We start from the raw sequence: 24,140 nt of genomic DNA on the forward strand, positions 1-24,140 counted from the left end.
CGGGACGATTTCGAAATGTCAGCAGGTGGAGAGGCTGGACTGGAAGCAGCCGCTCTAACACAGCCGGGAAAGGACAGCAACCGTGGGAAGCCCGGCCGCACGGCTGGTTGCTGAGCCGACGCCCTGATGTGACCTCCACCTGGTGTGACTCCTCCGCCTGGCGATGCTGGTCTCTGGTGAAAAGACCGCTCCCTCCCAGGCGGGTCGGCTGGAGTCCGAGGGGCGATCACTGGCTAAAGAACGGGGCCGGCCCGCCCAGCCTCAGCACCACCTCCTGGGCCTTGACTGCACCGAACCTGCAGGCTCGGTTGGTAACACAGGCGTTTCCCCACTCCACCCTCCCGGCATCGGCAGTCTCCATTCCCGCTGTCTTCGCCGCCTGTTTTACTGGGCTGATGATGCAATTGTGAACTTTTCAATCTGATGATAGCTTTTCTTAGATAAGGAAGGGGTTTTCCTTTTTTCTCTCTAACACTTAACCCTTCTCTGGGCCTCCGGGTTTTTGTTTTGTTTTAAAAAAAATTTTTTTAACTCCTCTATTATCTTCCTCTTAAGCAATGGTTATTAACTTTTGAGTCTAGAGTCTCATTGTTGCCCAAAAGGTCAACTCATTGTAAAAATTTTTTAACTCATCTATTATCTTCCTCTTAAGCAGTGGTTATTAACTTTTGAGTCTAGAACTAGAGTCTCATTGTTACCCAAAAGGTCAACTCATTGACCTTTTGGGCAACAATGAAGCTACAAATCCTCGTCTCCCCGCCGGCCTCTCCCTCCCCGCAAACATCTCCCACCCGTCAGGCGCGCGCAAAATTTTGCTTGTAACTTCTGAGTTTGCAGATTCTCTGAAAGTGACTTGTGGACCCCCCTAAGGTCCCTTAATCTCCCATTCCCTTCTCCCTCTCCTTTGCCACAGGCATGTACCCCCTAACTTCTAAGAGACCCCATGAGATTTGCAACCAGGAGAACAATGGGCAGTGACAGCTCATCTGAGCTAACCCCTTGAACCTGTCTCTAAGGCCCCCTTTTTTCTGACTTGTCAGTGAGCCAAAGCAGCCCAGCCTCGTCTTTCCTGTCGCTTCTATGCTCTTCCTTGTTTCACTGTCCTAAGTATATATTTGCTGCCAACCCTGGACCCAACACCCTTTGGCTCAGGGCCTGCTGTGTAGCCCTTCCCTTTGGATATCCCCATCCTCCAACCCCCTTTCCTTAAATTCAGTTTCCTTTACCATCTGAGAAGGCTATTTAGCTTGCCCTCACATCACCGACTTTAACCTTTCAGTGTCAACAGGCTTTACTTATGGGCTGGATGTGGGGTTGGGAGCAAGAGAGGGATTAAGAATAACTCCCAAAATTTTGGACCTGAGCATCTGGAAGAATAGAGTGGGTTTTTACTAACATAATGCATATCAAACAGTTTAATCTTTTCCAGCCTGGTAGTTGAGAGATAGTATCAAGTGTAGTGTCGTCCCCCCGCCCCCCCCCCCACACACACACACACATTTGATTGTGAAAATTGTTAAACATACAAAAAGTTGAAAGACTAAGTACTCATTTCATATTGATTTGATAAAAGATATTAGCTCAAATAGTTGGATGTCCAGACATAAAATGAAATGCAGGTTTGTTTTGACTCAGTGGCTTAACCATGCATGCCATTAAGAATCTAGGGAGTGGAAGGTCGGGAGAGTGGGAATTGCTCCCTCATACACTCCCTAAGAAAAGCAAATAAACTTTTTATTTGCCCTAGTAAATGTCTCTTTGCCCTGGCCAGCTTGGCTCAGTGGATAGAGCATCAGCCTGAGGACTGAAGGGTCCCGGGTTCAATTCTGATCAGGTGCATGTACCTGATTTGCAGGCTCCAGGGCAAGTGCAGGAGGCAACTAATCTATGTTTCTCTCACATTGATATTCCTCTCTGTCTTTCCCTCTCTCTGGGAATCAATGGAAAAATACCCTCGGGTGAGGATTAAAAAATAAAAATGATGTTGGAAAAATGAAACAGATAAATAAAATAATTTTTTTAATGTCTCTTTATCTGGAATTGAGCTACATGTCCACTCCTAAAAAGAATTGTTTCCAAGGGATGGAATTTTGCCTCATATGTTAGGCCTGGCTTACATGTTCCCCTCCTAGAATCAGGGGTGGAGTCAGAATCCTCAAATGCACAAGGTACCTTCCTCACACCCAAATAAAATTAGAATGGATACCCAGAGAAGGGGATCAATAGCTTTTTCCTCATGCCTGGCTCCCAAGTACTGGGAGCATTTTAGACAGAGTTTGCAGTACTGCACCCTGCCTCCCCTGCTGGTACCCCTAAAGTACAGCCTTTCACTTATCTGAATGACTATTGTTTCCTGTGATTGTCAAGTTTTCTTTCTGTCTTTCTTTTTTTCATATATCAAGCATTTCTTTTTTTAAAATATATTTTATTGATTTTTCACAGGGAGGAAGGGAGAGGGATAGAGAATTAGAAACATCAATGAGAGAGAAACATCAATCAGCTGCCTCCTGCACACTCCCTACTGGGTATGTGCCCACAACCAAGGTACATGCCCTTGACCGGAATCAAACCTGGGACCCTTGCGTCTGCAGGCCGACGCTCTATCCACTGAGCAAAACTGGTTAGGGCTCAAGCATTTCTTATTGTACTAAATATTAGGGCAAATTTAAATTTAAACTCTTTTTTTCAATTATCCTACTTGTTAATTCACCTCCCACAGTTGTCATCTTTTTGCACTGCTATGCCTTCATTCCTCACATTCCTCAAAGTACTCTAACACATGGCTGTAGTGTTATTCAGCTTTTATTAAAGTTTTGGGGTCATGGAAAGGATTATACCATAACACAGAACTCAAAATTGAACCCTAGATGTCTACACTTTTATTTGAAATTTCTTTGACCACATCGTCTTAGGGACTGTGGTGATTTTAAAATGTCTACATAGTGTTTGATAGTCCTCCCTTCAAAAGGTAGAGCCTAAATACCTTCCCCTTAAATGTTGCCTGGGAGTTAGTGACTTGCTTTTAATAAGTAATATGTGGCAGAAGTGACTTTTTATTTCCATTGAGGCATTTTATTTGCACATTTGGATTACACCCCTAGAAAAGGAATCCCAGGATTTTCCCTCCTGCGTGTTTTTGTCTTCTTTGTGGTCCATGATGCCCACCCAGGTTGTCAGTACAATGAAACCAAACTGATGGAAAGGGAACGGGTTATTTTGTCATTTTTCTAGATCTTTGAGTTGTACATCAAATCTGGGCCTGTTCACTCCACGGTCGTTTAACTGGCTTATGTGACGTTCACCATTCTCCCAGCTCTGTGATCATCTATGACTTCAAATTCACCCGTGTAGCCATGCTTCCTCATCACGGTTAGAAAACTGACTATGACTTTGGAGCATGGCCTAGTAAGAACCTGGTATTTGCCTCTCTTTCCACATTGTTGATGCCCTTGAAAGCAACAGCCAGGACTTCCACATGCACCATTATGGTGGCACAGAAAGATGGCAAAAGATTGATATGTGACTTCTGAGGTTAATTCAGAAAAAGCATAGAGCTTCCACCTAGTGTTTCTCTCTCTCTCTCTCTCTCTCTCTCTCTCTCTCTCTCTCTCTCTCTCTCTCTCTCTCTCTCCCTCCCCCTCCCTCCCTCCCTCCCTCCCTCCCTCTCTCAGATTGCTCTGGGAGAAGCCAGCTGTCTTGTCATAAAGACCTCAAGCATCCCTGGGAGAATCTCATATGAAAAGGAACTGAGGCCTCCCACCTACACCCAGCATCTACTTGCCAGCCACACAATATGCCATCTTAGAAGTATATCTTTGAGTCCCAGTTAAGACTTCATATGACTATAAACTCCAGCTGACATTGATTGCAATCTTATGAGAGAGTTTGAGCCAGCTGTTCCCAAATTCCTGACCCATGATAACTGTGAGAGACAATAATGCTTGTTGTTTTAGGCCACCAAGTTTTGGGGTAATTGGTTATGCAACTACAGACAAATAATACAGGGACTCTCTCATAGGCCCTTCTCTTTAGTTCCGTCTGCCACTACCTTGCATAGGTCCCTTCTCTTTTCATCTCTCTTTTTTCCTTACCAGAGCTGCCCAAACCCAGTATCTAGAGGGAATGCTCAAAATTCCTGTAGTTCATTATGCAGAGTAAGTTATCTTGGTCTAAACCTTTCCCATTTAGGCTAAGCCCAGGGGATCCCACTTTCTCTGACCAAATATATTCATTGAGTTCTAAAACCTAGATATGCTGTCTTCCTACGAGGTCAACTGATAGCAGGTCCACTCAAACAGCTGCCAGCTTTTAAAATAATTAGTCTTGCCCTAAAGAAGTATACATGGCACTAGCCGTTTTGGCTTAGTGGCTAGAGCAGTGGTTCTCAACCTCGGCTGCACATTAGAATCACCTGGGAATCTTTTTAAAATCTTGATTTTTGGGCCTCATCCTCCAGAAATTCTGTTTCTTTGTTATGGGGTGAGGCCACAACATTAGTAACAAAGAAACAGAATTTCCGGAGGATGAGGCCCAGAAATCAGGATTTTAAAAAGATTCCCAGGTGATTTTAATGTGCAGCCAAGGTTGATAATCACTGGGCTAGAGCATCAGCCTGTAAACTGAAGGGTCCCAGGTTCTATTCCAGTCAAGGGCACATGCCCAGGCTGTGGGCTCCATCCCCAGTAGGGGGCATGCAGGAGGCAGCTGATCAATGATTCTCATCATTGATGTTTCTATCTCTCTCTCTCCCTCTCCCTTCCTCTCTGAAATCAATAAAAATATTTTTTTTTCCAAAAAAGTATACATGAGCAAAGGAGAAGCACCTGAGCTGACTGGGGGAGCTCACAGAATAGGTGATATATGAGCTGAGTTTTGAAGGCTCAGTACGATCATTACGAGTTTGTTTGATAGAGAAATGAAAGTCATTTTTATGCAGAAGTAACAGCAATTATAAAAGCTCAGAGGTGAAAAGGGCATAATTCGGAGAACTGTAAATATGGCAGGGTTGTGGGTAAGAATATTTATTGGGGTGCTTGGAAGATATTGGGAGCTAGATCATATTAGGCATTGTAAGCCACATGTATTAGTTAGGAGTCAACAAGTAAGAATCCCCCGATTCATGTGACTTAAAAATAAGAACAATGATGAATTTACATCTCAAATAATATGTCCATACATAGGGCTGCTCCCACATTGGTTTACTTAGCAGCTTTATGATGTTATCAAGGACCCAAGTTTTCCCTGTTACTCCCAGGCCTGTCCCCCCACCATAGTTATAAACTTTTTATTGACGTATACTCTTTTTAGGATAGAGAAAACTTTTCCAAGAAATGTCTTCTCTCCTCCTCTCATTCCTTCCAACAGCTGACTCCCCTTCAGTGTCATTGGTTAGAACTGCATCAGATGTCCAGGTTCAATATTTGGTGTTAGAATAGGCCATCATGATTGACTTAGACCAACCATAGTTTATTCCCTGGGGGTGGGGTTGGAGCCTAGCTCTCTTTAATCACATAGCCAAGTATAGTATTGTAGTTACTCAAATGAAATTGGGATTCTGTTAACAAGGTGAAAGAGATTGTTGGCTTTTTGGGTAGGCAGTCAGCAGAATCTGCCACAACATGCCAAAGGAATTGGGACTATATCCCATTGGGATGGGGAAAACATGGAAAGATTTTAAAATAGGAAGTTATACAATTATATTTCACTAGTGTATCAGAATGGAGGGATACTCAGGAGGAGCATGGATCTGGAGGCAGGGCCACAGGTTAGCAGGCAACATCGAAAGATATTGGAGAGGATTTTAGACATTTTAATTAGGAACACCCAGAGAGTAATTGGATAGAATGGTGAAAGGGAGTAGATGAAAGAGATTCTAGCATGACTTGCAAATTTGTGCTTGGGTGAATCATAGGGTATTTAATCAAAGTTGGTTAAATATGAACAGAGGAGGTTTGAGTAGATAAGGTAGGTGAGAATAAAGAGACAATGAGCTTGGTCTTGGATAATGAGGTGTCTCCAAGACATTTGAAGCTAGATGACTACACTTGAGGAAGAGTGAAGACCACACTACTTCAGAGATTATGGCAGGATGGAGTGTGGCATGAAAGAAAATTGATTGGAGAAATAAGGCAATGCGGACAACTGGCACCGAGGGTGGGACTGGTTTGGCTGATTTTGCTCAGGACTGGGCAGAGTCAAGAACTTCCTGAGAAAACTGCAAATGTAATTGTAGACAAGCCTTTAAAAAGCAGTTAAAAACATGTTTTGAAATATGGATTTCTGTAATTTGTTTCAACATGTTGACTTGACGTACGGCAAATGAGATGGAGAAATTATCTCAACGCCTTTTTTTTTTTTTTTTTGCTTTCTAACTGGAAACCTCAGAACTCAGCTCAGTGAGCTGTTAATCAGATAAACATTGCAGGTCTTTGTAAAGACTCATGCTTTACAAATGCCTGAGGGCATACGGACTTACTGAAGGAAGTACTGTCCAAACCAGTCAGACAAAGAAAAGGAGAAAGAGTTGGGATTAAAATGCAGGTTTGGCCCTGGCCGATTTGGCTCAGTGGATAGAGTGTCGGCCTGGGGACCAAAGGCTCCTCCCCTGCCCAGACCCGTTCTGGCACGTGCAGAAGGCAACCAATCCATGCGTTTCTCTCACATAGATGTATCTCTCTGTCTTTTCCTCTCTCTTCCACTCTCTCTAAAAGATCAATAGGAGCCCTAACCGGTTTGGTTCAGTGGATGGAGTGTCAGCCTGCGGACTCAAGGGTCCCGGGTTCGATTCTGGTCGAGGGTATGTACCTTGGTTGCAGGCACATCCCCAGTAGGGAGTGTATAGGAGGCAGCTGATCGAGAAACATCGATGTTTCTAACTCTTTATCCCTCTCCCTTCCTCTCTGTAAAAAATATTTTAAAAAAATAATAAAAAATAAAAGATCAATAGGAAAATATCCTTAGGTGAAGATTAACAAAAAATTAAAAATAAATAAATACTTAAAATGCAGGTTTGTTTTCTGTTTCATAATAGTAGATGTGAATGTAAATTAGAAGCTGTTTCAATGCAACTTCAAGTTCTAAGTTAATATAGTTAATAAACTATATGAATTAAGTACTGTTTAAAGCATAAATAGAAATTCTGTTTCCATTCAAAAACACTAGAGTTGGTGGAATACTAGAGTTTGAAATATACATAAATTAGATTTAGAACCGCACAGTTGGAAGGCAACGTCAATAATAATAAAAAGAATCCAAAACATCTGTTGAGTTTTTTTCCATGTCTAGCTTGTTCCAGGCACTGAACTGGGCTCTAGAATAAAAAAATACCTGATATTTGTATAATTTTGTGGTTAATCTTAACTTTATGCAACTATTTTACTCAATGTGGCCTCTGGGGGTCCAGATAAACTTGAAAAAGACTAGGGACTGAGGGACAGAGAAGAACGCTGAAACTGAGAATCAAGGGAGAAAGGTAAGTGAGGGAGCCAATTAGGTTGGGAGGGTCCTAGAGGGAGAAACAATACAGTGATCCTTGAACAACAAGGGCTTAAGGGTGCCAACCCTGTGCAGTTGAAAATTCGCCTATAACTTTTGACTCCCTCAAAACTTACCTACTAATAGCTTACTGTTGACCAGAAGCCTTACAGATAACATAAATAGTCCATTAACACATTTTTATATGTGTGTTATATACTGTATTCTTATAGTAAAGTAGCTAGAGGAAAGAAAATGTTACTTAACAAATTATAAGGAAAATATATTTATAGCACTGTATATATTTATTGAAAACAAAAATCCATGTATAAGTGGACCTGTGTAGGTCAAATCCATGTTGTTCAAGGGCCAACTATAATCATAATACGGAATATACAAACTGGACAACTGCCAGACTATACTAGTATATCACAATTAGAACTCTGACCCACAACCTCTGATGCAATCAGCCCAGAACTGTTGACTGATCAATGACTGTCTGCTTCCCTATTTTTTGCTCCTCCCCCTCCAACTCAGAAGCAATTAGAGAAAGCCAAATATGCTCCCCCCCCCCCGCCCACCGCGTCACCCCGCCTCCCAACACCATTACATAAGGTGCCCTGCTTCTGGTTAGTCTGCCTCCAGCTTCCTCATGCTAATACTCTCAAATCAAAGCAAACAGGAAACCTAAACCCCCACCCTCATTTTACTTTTACTTTAGCTTCCTACTCCCCTGACACTCTTTGAGTCTCTGCCAGACACAAATGATGGTGGCTGACTGCCTTGTTATAGCAGACATGGAATAAATAGCCTCTTTTTGTTCTCATTTGGGTTGTCCTCATTTAATTCCAGTTATTCGTTCACTTATATATTAAGTGTATTTTATGTGCCAGGCAGTGCCTAACATTGAAGTGGAAGCACACACTCCCTGCCCTCAAGGATATTCTGTCCATTTGGACAGACAGACAGACACATACATATAATTGCAATTCGTGTAGTAAGCGAAACAACAGGTATATGTAAACGGGGTGTAGGTCAAGTACGGCTTTTACAAGAGGTGAGGCTAGCTGGCCTGCTAAAAGTCAGGGAAGGACATTCAAGGCAGCTGCAGGGGTGGGGAGAGGCAGAAGGAGCAATACCAGAGAGGGCAGGACCCACAGAGGTGCTGCTGGAGCCCATTAAGGGAGGTAAGGAGCAGCGGATATGATGCACGGGCGGGTCGTGGACGGCCATGCCTGTGCCACGTTTGTAAGGACTTGGACTTCACCCTTTCCGAGCGGCTCCCTCCTGGAAATGAAACGGCTGTGTAAACAAGAAAGAAAAACCGCATTAAGGAAACATTACGTTTTGGCTCATGTCTGGCACACAGCAGACAATCAATTAATGTTGAATGAATGGGTATAAGCGCCTCGGTGTAGACGTCCTTGTCCCCAATTGATATGTTTTTCTCGCGGGACAAAACAACGCAGCCAAGGCATCCGTTTGGGAGGCTATAGGACAGGTTTGAGGAGGAAGAACTGTCATTCTGCCGGGCAGGGCTGGTGGACACAAAACCTCCAATAGGTAGTGGGCAAGGGATGCACTGCTGTCGCAGACACCCCGAGAGCCACCCACCCACCGAGGCCGCTCTGTCCTGGGAGCAGCCGCGGAGAAAGCAGCCGGCGGACACTTTCCGCCGCTCGGAAGGCGGAGTGAGCCGGGTGTCCGGGTGCCGGCCACACCGCTCACCTGTGCGCCCTCCGCCGGCCCCTCCGGGCGGAGCCGCGGCACGACACCCTTCCGGATTGGACGCACTCGGAATCCTGGGGCGGGCGTTAGAGGCCGAACACTCTTGGGGATTGGCTATTCCGATGGACGGACGTGCGGCCCACGAAGCTGGTTCGCCGGTGGCTCTGGCTGGGCGGAGGGCGGGTCCCTTTCCGTGGGTCCCCTGTCAGTCATTGGCTCCCTGCGGTTTCCTTGGGGACGTGGCGCCGCCGCCGGCGCAGGCCTCCTTCCGGCTGGGCTGGAGACCGTGGGCATTCGCCCGGGACCGCGCGGGGAGGTGCTGAGGAGCGGCGGGCCCCTGGACCCGTGAGTGTGAGTGCTGGAGGGCGGCGGGGCCGAGGGGGACGGGAAGCGAAGCGGGAACCCCCACCCCGCCACCCGGGGGCTGCCGGTTCCTCCGGGACACCGCTGGCCCTCGAGCACGCCCCGCTCCCAGGGAGCCGGGGAGGGTCCGCCGGGCCCCAGAACCCGAGCGGACGTGTCTGGAACGGGAGCCCGGGGAGTGGGTGGGCGCCTGGCCTCCTCCTGGAGGTCTGGTCTCGTGGGCACTGCTGGAGGTAAGCCTGAAACCCATCCAACTCTCCCCAGGCTGCAGGCTTAGGAGATGCCTGGGACAAGGAGACCGCCTTCTCAGGGCAGAAGGAAAAGGAGGTGACAGGCGTTGGGACCACTGAGGGGAACCCATGGCGAGGTAAGGCTGTCACTTCCTTCTCAGCTGGGCGCGGTGCGGGGTGGCCCGCAGGTTGAGGGGTCCTGGGAGGTGGTTACAAAGTGAAGCTCGTCCTGGGTCTGCATCTGGACTTTGCATCGGGACACATGGTTGCAAAGATCAAAGTTTCATTCTTTTGAAGGCAGATACAATAGTTTCCAGCCCCTAACCCTCGGCCCAGGTCAGTGCTTGCTCAGCTCAGGAAGGGTTAGACTGTAATATTTCAGATTTCCATTTGAGTGAGACTAGGTTAAAAAGATTTTTATTTTGTAATGAACCTTGAAAACAGACTGAGGTCCTTTTGAATCAATATAGAAAATGAACTGCACAGTTGAATACACTTGTCCGACCATTGTAATAATACTCTGAAGCGTTCAGAAAAGATTAATGTGGATCTGTGGCTACGGGACAGTTGTCAAACAGTAAGTGGGGAAAGATGCAGAACAGTATATAAGGTGTAAAACAAAACAAAATGGAGATGCATACACACACACACACACACACACACACGGATGTGTTACCATATATAATATATATCTGTGCTTGTGTATACATAGAATATCCCTGGAAAAATACATAGAAACTGGGTAGTAATGGTTGCCTCTGAGAGGGAAATGGTTGGAGTAGGGCAAAAGACTCACTATTCTTTTAAATTGTTTGATTTTTTTTTTTTTTTTTTTACTGTGTGCATGTATTACCTATTAAAATATTTTTTAAATCAGTGGAATACATTTCCTGACTGCCCAATTTTTTGACAGCATTCTTGGTGGGAATGTCGTAGTGCTCTGATTCGTCAACGTTATGAAGTTGCTCAGGGAGACGCGATCTTTTCAATAAAATAAGATTAATTCTTTGAATTGCACCCCAAAGTGCAGACTTGGAAAAAGATCAGATACAGCTTTTCTGACTTACATGGTAGAAGCACCATGAACCCTATAGGTCCTTTTCTAAAATTTGAGACTCGAAGAACATTTAAGTTTCTGGTGTCATGAATTTTTGCATTTAGTAGGAAGGGCTTTAATCCAGTTTAAAAACTCTATTTCAGTACTCAATTGTAGAGACTTTTCTTACTCATGTTTGTCTCATTTCAGAATCAGTTTTTCCTACCTCTGCCCAGCCTCCTGGTACTTTACTGTGCCCACAGTGAGCCCATTTCCCCGTCAGCGGGTGGCATTCCTAGGACTCTTCTTCATATCCTGTCTCCTTCTACTTATGTTAATCATGGACTTTCGACATTCGGGTGCTTCATTACCACGAGATAGGCAATATGAAAGGTGAGTCAGCTTTAGATCACTTTCCTCAGCTTTGCATTGAAGTCATCAATATTTTGATAAGCTGTTTAACATATTACTACCTTTGACCTGTTAACGTAAAAAAACCCCATTGAAACCTGTAAAGAATTTTCCTGAGTTTATTTGAGCCAAACTGTCAACATATGAACCTCAACGAATTGAGATAGTGCTCCGGAGAATGGCGGGGTTACATTTATATTTATGCATTGCAATCAAAGGACGGACATAGGTGGGTTACGTGAAATTCATTGGTGATAGATTAAGGAGGAGGGATGAAGCAAAGCAGGGAAACCCCTGGGATTGGATAAAACGTAAAATGATGGACACATACTTAAGTGGGTGCAGGATCAATTAACATGATAATGAAGGAATTTGTGGTATCTGTACTTGCGCCCAGCACATTTGGTTGTGCCCCAGGGGCTCCAGAAAAAGGGAAGTTACAAGTTACCCAGACATTTCTAGGGTATGTTATCATAGATGCAAAAAGAGAGATAGGCTCAGTTAAGGTATAGGTTGACCTTGTCAGTGAAGATACTGGCCTAGGACGTAACTGCCCACCATAACTGCTTTTAGTTAAAGTTTAATTTCAGACCATCCTTTGTGGTTACTTTAGGTCTCTGAGTTTGCAAGACTGCCATGCAGGCCTCCCCTGAGCTTGTCAGGTCAGCATGTGGCCCCTTTTGTACACAGACCCTTTTGGGAAAAACTGTACTTTTGTTAGTAAAATTGCATGAGACTAATTGCATAACAATCTTGACAATTTTCAGTTTTTTTGTTTGTTTTTTTAGGTTCTCTTCTTTTATTGTCCTATGACAATTTTCAGTTTTGATTCAGGAATGATGATGCTGTGTTTTAACTTTGAAAGGCATCTTTCCTATTTTCCTGTTTTTGTGGGCTAACTTATTAGTGCATAAATGTTTACGATTGTTATGTACTCTTGATGAATTGACCCTTTTTATTATTATTGAATGACTCTCTTTATCCTTCATTATATTCTTTGCTATGAAATCTACTGGTCTGGTATTAATATACTTAAGCTTTCTTTTGATTAGTGTTAGCGTGACAGGTGCTTTTCCATCCTTTTGGTTTTAGCCTATTTCGGTATTTATATTTCAAGTGGGCTTCTTGTAGCAGCATTTAGCTGAGTCGTGCTTTTTATCCTGTCTGACAGTGTCTGCTTTTTATTTGGGGTGTTTAAGCCATTTATATTTAATGTGATTATCAATTATGTTTAAGTTTGAATCTATCTTGCTATTTCTTTTCTGCTTGTCATATCTGTTCTATGTTTGTTTTCCCTCTTTTCCTCCCTCTCTTCTTTTGACTTGCATATGTATTATTCCATTTTGTCTCTCTTTTTAAAATTTACTTTTATTGTTGACAGTATTACAGATGTCCCTCATTTTCCCTCCTACGCCCTTTCCACCCACCCCTGCCCCACTCCAGGCCTTCACCACACTATTGTCTGTGTCCATGGGCTCTGCATATAATGTTTTGTCTCTTGTTGGCTTCTTAGGTATAACTCTGTTTTTACTTTTTTAGTGATTACTTTAGGATTTAACCTTTATAGTATACATTTTTAACTTATCATGGTCTACATTCAAGTAATATACCACTTTACACATATTGTAAGAATCTGCCCTTTTGGCCTTGCCCTTTGTGCTATTGTTGCCATATGTTTTACTTTATATAAGTGCCACCATATATTGTTTTTATTTTTATTTTAAATATTCAAGGTGACTCTAATGTGCAGCTGGAGTTGAGAGCCATTGTTCTAAGGTAGTGATTTTCAACTGGTGTGCTGCAATAATTTTCTTTTCTTTTTTTAATCCTCATCTGTGGATATGTTTTCATTGATTTTTAGAGAGAGAGGAAGGGAGAGAGAGAGAAAGAGAAAAATTGATCCGTTATCTCCCTTACATACTCTAACTGGGATGGTACCTGCAACCTGGGTATGCGCCCTGACTGGGAATCAAACTCTTCAGTGCCTGGGACAGTGCTCCAACCAACTGAGCCTACTTGGTCGGGCACTGTAAGAATGTTTAAGGGCACTTAGATTGTTAAAATGAAAAAAATGACAATAGCCAACACAACAATAACTGTCTAGTGCAGCGGTTCTCAACCTGTGAGTTGTGACCCCTTTGGGGGTCGAACAACCCTTTCACAGGGGTCGCCTAAGACCATCGGAAAACACATATATAATTACATATTGTTTTTGTGATTAATCACTATGCTTAATTATGTTCAATTTGTAACAATGAAAATACATCCTGCATATCAGATATTTACATTACGATTCATAACAGTAGCAAAATTACAGTTATGAAGTAGCAACGAAAATAATTTTATGGTTGGGGGTCACCACAACATGAGGAACTGTATTAAAGGGTTGCGGCATTAGGAAGGTTGAGAACCACTGGTCTAGTGTGAATGAATCAAAATTATACCTATTTTTTGTCACATTGGCAAAAAATATAATATATGAACCAGGTGGTTATGGTTTGATTCCCAGGCAGGGCGCATGCCTGTGTTGCGGCTCAATCCCCAATAGGGGGCATTCTCATCACTGATGTGTCTATTTCTCTCTCCCCCTTCCCTTCTTCTTTGAAATCAATACAAAAATTTAAAAAAAATCTGTAAAATTTTCCTTCCAGAATTCCTTTTTTTTTTTTTTTTTTTTTTTTTTTTTTACGGCAGCAGCTACTGCTTAAGCACAAGTGACCTCTAGCTGGTGATAAAATCATTAAGCAAATAACTAGGAATTTATGGCAACACATATCACTTTAGTTCAACAGCTTATAAAAAAATTTTAAGCTAATGTTTGTGGTTGTGATTTTTTATTATATACATATAGTCTTATTTTTTCCTACTTAAAATGTTCCTAATTGGCCGAAACCGGTTTGGCTCAGTGGATAGAGCGTCGGCCTGCGGACTGAAAGGTCCCAGGTTCGATTCCGGTCAAGGGCATATACCTGGGTTGCGGGCATATCCCCAGCAGGAGATGTGCAGGAGGCAGCTGATCGATGTTTCTCTCTCATCGATGTTTCTAACTCTCTATCTCTCTCCCTTCCTCTCTGTAAAAAATCAATAAAATATATTAAAAAAAATGTTCCTAATTTACACAATGAATATATATATATATATATATATATATATATATATATATTCATACACGTATATATGAAAGGCTAATATGCAAAGTCTCCCCTCCTGAGTTTGACCGGGAGACGGGAGTTCAATCGCTCGCTATGACATAAGCTGATTACCAGGAGGTGGTATGGAATAAAGGAAGGCCCCTGCCCTGCCAGGAGCTGGAAGGCCCCGATTGGCCCTGATCGCTGGCCAGGACTTGGGACCCTACCTGTGCATGAATTTCGTGCACTGGGCCTTTAATAAATATACATATACATACATATATATATATATATATATGTATGTATGTATATGTATATTGATTTCAGAGAGGAAGGGGGAGAGAGAGAAAGAGAGAGGGAGAGAGAGAGAGAGAGACATCAATGATGAGAGAGAATCATTGATTGGCTGCCTCCTGCATGCCCCCTACTAGGGATAGAGCCCGCAACCTGGGCATGTGCCCTTGACCAGAATCAAACCTGGGACTCTTCAGTCCACAGGCCGACGCTCTGTTCACTGAGCCAAACCAGCTAGGGTTATATCAGTATTTGTGATATTCCACAAAGAGTGAATAGCAGGTCCTCAAGTAACATTGTTTTGTTCAGTGTTGATGAGAAAAAAATAATTGATTCCTGGCTGGGGCCACTGTGTATAGTTTGCATGTCCTCCCCATGTCTGTGTGGGTTTTCTCTGGGTGCTTTGGTTTCTTCCCACATCCCGAAGATGTGCACATGAGGAGAATTGGATGTCTAAGGAAACCTTTGGAGCAGCGGTTGCCAACCGGTGGTCCGCGGACCACTGGTGGTCTGCGAGGTCCGAAAGGTTGACGACCGCTGGTCTAAATGGTCCCAGTCTGAGTGCGTGTGGGTGTGTGTGACTGTACCCTCGATGGAAGGTCCAAGTGGGCTCCCGTCTTGTGCCCTCAGCTGTTGGGTGGACTCAAGCCACCTGGGACCCTGAACTGGAATCAGCAGGTTGGAGCATGATTATCTTACTTGTTTTTATTAATCTTTCTTAAATATATGTATAGCTTACATTTATTTCAGTGTTTAATATTAGAAGTGTTTTGGGTCTTTATTTAGAAGTTGGTGATGTTTTGGTGGCCAGAAACAATAGGAGCTTAACTCTTGTTTATATTAATTAGCCTATGGTACAACTGGTTTTGCTACATACTCTTTTACTTAAAGTCATCCAAGTTTCCAAGAACCTATTGATGATGTTAAGTGAGGACTTACTGTACTTACTGGTGCCTTCATGAGAGTAAGCTTGGAAAACCTTGACCAAGAAAATATGCCCATAAGAACACTGAATTCATTCTATGGTCTTGATAAATGATGCATTGCTTTAATTAGAAATTATCATCTCTGATACACATTGCATCTTTGTATTTGAATATGTATGAAAGTAACTAATGTTTAAAAAAATCTTTATTTTTGTATTGAAAAAATGTTTTAATTCAAAAAATTTTCAGCTATTCATGGAATTTAACTTATCACTTCTGGGTGATAGCATCCCAGAACTTTATAAGCCTGTGTGTGGGTTTCCCCCTCAGTAGTTTCAAAACTGAGGAGTTGCATTTTTTTCTTTATTATGTGCCCACCCACCGTGCGTCTGAAAGGAGAAGGGAGGTGGTTTGCATTAGAACCAGAAGTTAGGGAAAGGCAAATTTAGAGAGCAATGGGATGTCAGTAAGGATAGAATCCAGAGCTGTTTTGTTAATAGATGTTATTTTTTTAGAGCAGTTTTAGGTTCACAGCTAAATTGAGCCTTCCTTAGGAGTTTCATTTCTGCTTAAAGCAAGTCAAAAGAGGCATTGTTTTTGGTTAGAAAAAAATTTATTAACTTTAAGATATTCAGGTAAGTTAAGTTGTGTTCTTATGTACAATAGAACAATTCAGAGATTAAAGGCACTAATTCACATTTATTTATTTATTTATTCTCTTACTTGTCCGTTGTAGTATTTATAAGCAGAGCTTTAACATATGAATGTTCCTGGCTGCCCTGATTAAATCTTGTTAGGAGATAAAGAGTAACCTTACAAGATGCTTTTCTGGGCATGTATTACTAACATCAGTCATGCACAGCTACTTTGGCTATAATGTCATTATATTTGATTCTGATCCTTGAACAGAATTGAAGAGTATGTGACATTCAGCAAAGAGCTAGTTGCCCCATGCTGATGAGGGCCACTTTGCCTGACCTTTGGCGCACTACTGAGTTCTATTTGAACTCTAGGAGTGGTATAATTAGTTTTGATTTTTGTAAGCTAGGTATTGGTTTGGTCAGTTAGTGCTCTAATGCTGTTAATGTTTTCAGGCTAATGGAAGTGAAAAGCCACTGTCTTCCAATTCTACCCTGGGTGATGTATATGTGGGTAGCTTTCTTTTCATTGACTCAGCAGTGACCAGAGGGAAATCATGTTTCTCAAACAGAGAGAAAACATGTGTGTGATGCGGAGAGGGGTAAGTGTGTGATGGTCAATCAGATCTCTGGGAAGGTGGATGTGAGGGACTCCAAGGCTTTTAGAACTTTTCTCTTGGGCTTTAGTTCCCCTTCAGGGCTTAACTTAGTGCAGCATCAGCAAAGCAGGAGGGTCCACCATTGCAAGTAATTGACCATGGTGGCTAAGTCCAGGACTGCAGATTCCAAAAAGTACCAGCCATCCATCCACCCATGTCAGGAGCCTAGCCAGAGGAAGACCTTCAGGTACTTGATAAGCGTAAGAAGTCTTATAGGTCATAAGATGCCAGAGTTCCATAAAGAGGTGATATTACTTTCCAGAAAGGAAAATTATTCTTCAGTTACTTATTTATATGCAAGATGAGAAAAATGGAGGTTTTCTGTTGCCTGAAGCATTGATCAAAGACTCAAATGGGAAGTGTAACTTAAATGCCTCTGGTCCTATCTTTCTCCCTTGTGTTCTAGTATCAGTGGACATTTTTCTGCAAACAGGTAGATTCCGAAGGGAAGAGAAAGAAAAGCTGAATTGCACCCAAATTAGAGCTTAAAGTTGTTTATCTTGACAGGAACCAAAGAGGATGACAGGATGCTTTGGGAAGCCATTGAAACTTTCTAAAAAGGAGACCAATTGATTTTGAGTATAGCGATACAAAGACATCAGGAGTTAGTAACACAGCAATAGCTCTATATCATGAGCTCTAGGACAAGACTAATCAGCATTGATTGATACATATCAGAGAAATTCAAGAGACACTGTGATCATATCAAGGTGCTGCGTATAAGATAACTACTCTTGAGAAACTGATAGCCGAAATGGAGAAGTAGAGCAAACATATGTGAACGAAGTCTTAGGGGTTCATACTGCAATACAAGTTCTCAAGGGGAATAATGACACTCCACGTTTTACAACAGAAGATGGAGGCCTTTTCAGATCATGTGGCTACTACGTGAATCAGCCACTGTGGAATGGAGGCTTCTTAAGAACTGGGAAGCTTATGTCAAGAAGAGAAGGGGATGAACAGGTAGAGAAGTAGATGGATGTTAAGAAAGAAAAAAGAGGTCACATTAGAACATTGGTGCTCAAAGTGTTTACTAACCCTATGAAGTCTCTGAGACAAAATTATGCAAGGGTAAAAGTCATTCAAAGTGCTAGATAACCAATGGATTTTAATGTTATGGAGTATAAAACATTCCTAGGTAAGGTTTTAGATTCCTCATTGCAGCTAACTTAATGGTCAGTTGCAAAATAGCAGCCAGGAGCAACAAGGGCTGCTATGATAGGAAATGAATGATCTTGCCTGTTTTCTATCTGTGGTATCTTTCGAGGTCAGTATTTGCAAGAGTTCTGTAATGAACCCAGACCGCTGCCCAGCCTTCATGTGGTAGATGTGAGCTGTTCCGAGTTTATTGGTAGATCGTGTGCCCAGTTCAGCCCAGTAATTTGATTAGCCTGGGAAAGAATGTGGTGAAATGTAATCTTTAGGACTATGAACTTTCCAGTGTGTAACAGATTTTTACCACCTGTTTCATTTCCCATAACTTGTTCTCAAATCCAGAAAAAAGTTCTACCTGACCCTATACTATGTAATAATTTACAACATTATATTGAAGCTTAACTGTATCTTCTTCTCTTTCTCTTTTTTTTTGTTAATCCTCACCTGAGGATTTTTCCATTGATTTTTAGGGAGAGTGGAAGAGAGAGAGGGCGTAACAGAGAGAAACATTGATGTGAGAGATATCGATTGGTTGCCTCCTTTATGAGCCTGACCAGGGCCCGAGCCAGGGAGGAGCCTGCAACCAAGGTACCCTTGACCGGAATTAAACCGGGGACCCTTTGGTCTGCAGGCCGATGCTCTATGCTCTATCCACTGAGCAAACCGGCTAGGGCTCTTCTCTTTTTAAAAAAATGCATTTTGCATTGTAGAATAGGAAAGGTACTCAGCTCTACTTTTTGGTTTTAGAACAGTTTTCTATATGTTCTTTTTTAATCCTCACCCAAAGATATTTTTTAAAAATTTATTTTAGAGAGAGGAAGGGAGAGAGAGAGAAAGGGAGAGAGGAAGAGACATTGATGTGAGAGAGAAATATTGATCAGTTGCCTCTTGTGTGTGCCAGGACTGGGATCGAACCCACAACCTAGATATGTGCCCTGACCTGGAATCGAACCGGCAACCTTTCAGTATATGGTATGACACCCAACCAATTGAGCAACACCAGCCAGGGCTACATGTTCTGTTTTAACAACTTTTCTTTTTTGTCCAAAGTAAGGATTTGTGGTCTATTTAGCAACATGAAATCACCAGTAAACACAGTCTAGATTGTTCTGAGCGGCATGACATGTGGCTTAGCGTTCTGATCATCGGTGGATTTACCACAAAGCTAATGATACCTACACTTCCATGAAGCTAATTATACCTCCATTTTTAAGGTTCCTCATTTGCATACGCCCCTTTTATATTTGTAATGTTGAATCTTTTTTCTTTAAAGATGCCCATTCAAATTTAAAAGGCTTCCGAGACAAAATTTTAATCTACCACACATATATATTCTTAGCACCAAGAATAGTAATCCTTTACTGACTGATAAGCTAAAAACCATTCTCATGGGGCTCCTTTTCAAGTGAAACTTTTGAGGAGGCAGCAATATTTGTCCTTTTCAGACCCTCAGGCTCTAAGGGAACTTCATATTTTTTAGCCTCAGTGCTCATAAGTATTCACCAACTCTTAACTGTCTTTTCTTTCTGGATTTTCAGCCCCTTGCTCCAGAGTCTTCTGTTCTTTGCTCTCCCAGTGTTATGTGATAAGAGCAGTGGCGGCGGCAGCGCAGCACTGTGCTAACTGCTCCCCATGCCTGCCTCTCTGAGGGCGGAGACTCCCCTGTCCGCATCTTGCAGACGAGGAGACAGTCTGAGAGAAGTTCACTAGCTTGCTGAGGTCACGCAGCATGGCCAGTGCTGTGGCTGAGACTCAGACCTGGGTGTTGCTGGTAATATCTCTTACTGGTTTCATCTTCCTGCTCTCAGTCAGATGTCTTGGGATGAGAATCTAAGAAAATCTCAACACAAAGTACCGTCTTAGGGCCTAGAAGCTTTTATTGTTTTACAGTGTAATGTTTTATTTTTAATCTGGGTGTTAGGCACACAGGCATTCTTTTCTTCTTTACATCCTATGCTACATATTTTATGAACATTCTTTTTATAGCTACAAAACGTTTAAGAGATTGTAGAAAAGAACAATTATTATTTTTATGAGATACATTTTTTTATTCATGTAATTGCGGCAATTTATTTATTTATTTTGTAATTGTAGCAATTTAAAATGCAAAGCAAAAAGTCCCATGAGAAAATATCACCACCCTGCCCTGGCTAGTGTAGCTCAGTTGATTGGGCGTTGTCCCAGGCACCAAAAGTTTGCTGGTTCAATTCCCGGTCAGGGCACATGCCTGGGGTGTACGCTCAATCCCTGGTACTGGGTGTGCAGGAGGCAGCCAATTGATGTTTTCTCTCACATTGATCTCTCTCTTTCTCTCTCTCTCTCTTCTCCCTTTTCCTTCCTCTCTCTCTAAAAGTAAATAAAAATAAAAATCAGAAAACACATGTCATGTCAAGAGATACATCATTCTATAGTGTTTTTATGTTTATATACAGAAAGGATAGAAATTATTAGAATTATTTTAGTTATTTTATGTGTCTAACAAACCGCCGCAGAAGTTAGTGGCTTATAACAACAAAAACCAGGTATTTCCCTGGGCCTAGGAGCTCTTTAATGCTCTGAAGAGCTTGCCACAACCAGTTTCAGACTCCCCCAAACACGGAGGAGTCTTTTAGTTATCTAACTTCATTGGTCTCTAGGCAAACAGATCAGCAGTTGCCTCGTATACATCAGGACATATGGTCAGTATTGCTTCACTCCTTTGTTAGGACCCATAGCCCTATGTACCTGGCATATGTAGATGTTTGATGAAGATTCATGAACAATGAATTAAATGGTGGTGCCTTTTGTGGACCTGGCTTCTTCACACTAAGCTGTCTTTTTGCCCGGCTTAGGTATTTGGCTCGAGTAGGGGAGCTTGAAGCTACTGATACTGAAGACCCAAATCTAAATTACGGACTTGTTGTGGACTGTGGCAGCAGTGGCTCCCGGATTTTTGTTTATTTTTGGCCAAGACATAATGGGAACCCCCATGATTTGCTGGACATTAAACAGATGAGAGACCGCAACAGCCAACCGGTGGTTAAAAAAATCAAGCCAGGTACTAACCGGAATATATTTGTTGTCAATCTCTCTTATCTGTTACAGACTTGGGAGAGGAGAGAAGAGATATCCTTTTCTCTTGGGAGTCTGGATAATGGGTGGTATATCTCATTCATTGTCTCCCTCCCTCAATTAAATAAAAGTTTAGGACCGTAAGCAGAACCTTGTGGGGAATCAGTTTCTGAGTGCTTCTGAGTGCATGTGATCTGCTTTTTAAAGAAAGTATTTTCTGTTTCTGAAGGAATCTCTGCCATGGCAGACACTCCTGAACATGCCAGTGACTACCTTCGTCCCCTGCTGAGCTTTGCTGCTGCCCATGTGCCTGTGAAGAAGCACAAGGAGACGCCCCTCTACATTCTGTGCACCGCGGGCATGAGGCTTCTCCCTGAGAGGTGAGATGCGGGGGCCGAGAGACACGGAATGGGTGGCAGGTGAGAGGAGCGGCTGGTTCCAGGCGTGTCCCCTGTGGTTTCCTGGTCTCAAGGTGGGATGTGGATTCACCACAGTGTTGACAGGTGGCACTAAAAGACTCCTTGCTCAAAAATAGGGCAGATATACCCCTGCACCCAATGATTTCACAGGAAATTGTTCACACCTTTATGTCATTTGCTGCTTTGGGATCCATATCTATCTGAGATGGCTGTAATGATTCTTAGTTTTGATTGAGGGTTTGGAGCAGTGGTGATGGTGTTAAATTTGGATCATGAGGCACCCAGAGGAGAGCATAGTAACAGAATGGTGGTAGGAAGGTCACCTGAGGGACCGGGTACCTGGGGGCTGGTAGGACGGCTCGGGGAGGAATGTTGCTTTATGTGTAACTTTGCCTGGCTCCCTGGTGATAGTTGGTGCTACGTGCAAAGCTCAGGCTTCATTGCTACACTGACAAGTCTTTTCAAGCCCAGCCAGATAAGTCTTTTCCACTTGACCATAGCAGTTAGGCCTGGCATCTTGCTATCTGATCCCTCTTCCCTTACTGGAAGAGGAGGAGGAAGAGGAAGAGGCAGTGGCTATACTTGGGCCAGATCCCTCTTTGTGATGTCTCCCCTTCGACCACTTCCCTGGCCCCTCCACAGATATATGATCATGGGATAGGAGTGAGCTCCCTTAACTTAGAATTCATCGTTCTAGAATGTTCATCATCTCACAGGCATCAGGCATTTTTTCTTGGTAAACAGCAGTTCCCTTTTTCACAGTTTCATTTTGTATGCTTGGCCAACAATGAAACGTCAGCTATACATTTAAGGCTGCATGCTGCTTATGCCAGACATGCCAGACAATATAACATATGTCAGCGCTTCTTTCAGTAGACTATTTCCTTCTGTTGAGACATGCAGCTACTGGTTTACTATCTGGTTTGCTGTCAAGAAGCAGATAATTTTATACAGCCATTCGTCAACTTGGGAGGCCTTCTAGCTCCTTATTTTCCCATCTATCTTGGTCTTTAAAAAAATTTTCTTTTTTAAACTTATTTTTAAAACCAAACTTTGTTATACCTGCAATCGTACATCATTAAAGGAAACCTTAAAAGTAAAAAAACAAAACAAAAAACAAAACACAATCATATACTCTATCAAACTGTTTCATTTTGTCACATTCCCTTTTTCTCTGTATGTAATTTCTACAAAGTTGCAATCATACTGTGCATGCAATTTAGAATTTTTGTTTTTGACATAAGTAATATTTACATTGTTCAAAATTTTAGAAACCCAGGGAAGAGTATAGATCAGCGGTCGCCAACCTTTCGGACCTCACGGACCACCAGTGGCCCGCGGACCACCGGTTGGCGACCGCTGGTCTAGATAACACAGTAGTGCCACATCACAAGTCTGTGAATAGCCTTATTTATGTCTCACCGCGAAGGAGTGGGTAGGAGGGCCAGCGGAAAACTGACTTGGAGGTAAAACATTAGCCAACCAGCAGGGCGATGGTTTGGCCACGTTTTGTGTGTCTGGAGCAAAGGAGAGGATGGCCTCATCTCCTGGCACTCCGTCAAAAAATTCTGTCCCAGCAAACCCCACTATGTTGTTTTACTTCATTTGTCTAAATGTTAACTGTCAGCGTGGAAGCTCTGAACATTAATATCTATTTTATCTTAAGAATTTTTAAAGAACTTGCCTTTTCTTTTAACTTTTTTTCTGATCACCTCTTTTAATAATGCCTGACTGTATCCTGGGTTATGAAGTCATTGCTCCCTCTAAAGCAACTGTAGTTATTAACGTAAGTGTAACTACCACTGCACAAACCTGTTTTGTATAAACGATGTTTTACTAATTTGTTAGCATTTGTAAGCAGTATTCAAAATGGATTTAAATCAGCTGGACTGTATTTTGAATTTATTGGCACTAGATTTTATTTTTTTGACAAAGGCCTGGACTAGTAGACTGTTTCATCAACCTTTTATTTTGTAATAAAAAAGCCTTTTAAAAATTATAAGGATAATACAAGGTGATATTTAAGGGGGAAAAAACCTTTTTATTATGGGAAATTTCAAACATATATAAAAGTAGAGAGAACAGTGTAATGAATCCCCATTAACCCAGCTTCAACAGTTGTTAACATTTAGCCATTAAAGGTTTTTTAAAAAAACAACTTAGAAAATGAAAGTTAGTGTTTTGTTTTTTAATATAAATTGGAATCATAGCATATGTTGTTTTGTAACCCATTACAATTCAAAATATATTGGACAAATTTTCATGTCAATACATGTAGATATAAATTGACCTCATTTCTTTTAAAATCTGTATAGTATTACATTGTGTGGATGTGCTGTAAATAATTTAACCAATTCCTATTGATGTAATTTAGGCTACTTCCAATTTTTCATTGTTATAAATAATGCTGCAGTATTTTTCCTCTTTATATTTTTACTAGAGGCCTGGTGCACAAAAATTTGTGCACTCGGGGGGTAGGGGGGAGCCCCTCAGCCCGGCCTGTGCCCTCTCGCAGTCTGGGACCCCTCGGGAGATAATGACCTGCTGGCTTAGGCCTGCTCCTGGGTGGCAGAGGGCAGGCCCAATCCCTAGGTGCAGCCCCTGGTCGGGCTCAGAGCAGGGCTGA

General features: G+C 42.3%; 1 protein-coding gene and 1 pseudogene across 2 annotated transcripts in view; one reads left to right on the forward strand and one right to left on the reverse strand.

Annotated features, from left to right (window-relative positions):
• Positions 1 to 3,097: 3,097 nt before the first annotated feature.
• On the reverse strand, positions 3,098 to 3,499 carry LOC308528798 (small ribosomal subunit protein uS8-like; annotated as a pseudogene). The gene has a single exon. The product of its transcript is annotated as a small ribosomal subunit protein uS8-like (transcript).
• A 6,424-nt stretch (positions 3,500 to 9,923) lies between these two features.
• ENTPD7 (ectonucleoside triphosphate diphosphohydrolase 7) overlaps positions 9,924 to 24,140 on the forward strand; it is a gene marked incomplete at its 5' end in the record, with an annotated part of 36,941 nt that continues 22,724 nt past the window's right edge. The window contains 4 exons of the mRNA XM_081105223.1: positions 9,924 to 9,931; positions 11,041 to 11,223; positions 20,876 to 21,081; positions 21,325 to 21,475. Of these exons, the coding sequence (XP_080961349.1) occupies positions 9,924 to 9,931; positions 11,041 to 11,223; positions 20,876 to 21,081; positions 21,325 to 21,475 (548 nt within the window). The remainder of the gene's footprint in view (positions 9,932 to 11,040; positions 11,224 to 20,875; positions 21,082 to 21,324; positions 21,476 to 24,140) is intronic.

This window comes from Myotis nattereri, assembly GCF_964212035.1.
Source record: "Myotis nattereri genome assembly, chromosome: 13".
In the NCBI taxonomy this organism is placed as follows: Eukaryota; Metazoa; Chordata; class Mammalia; order Chiroptera; family Vespertilionidae; genus Myotis; species Myotis nattereri.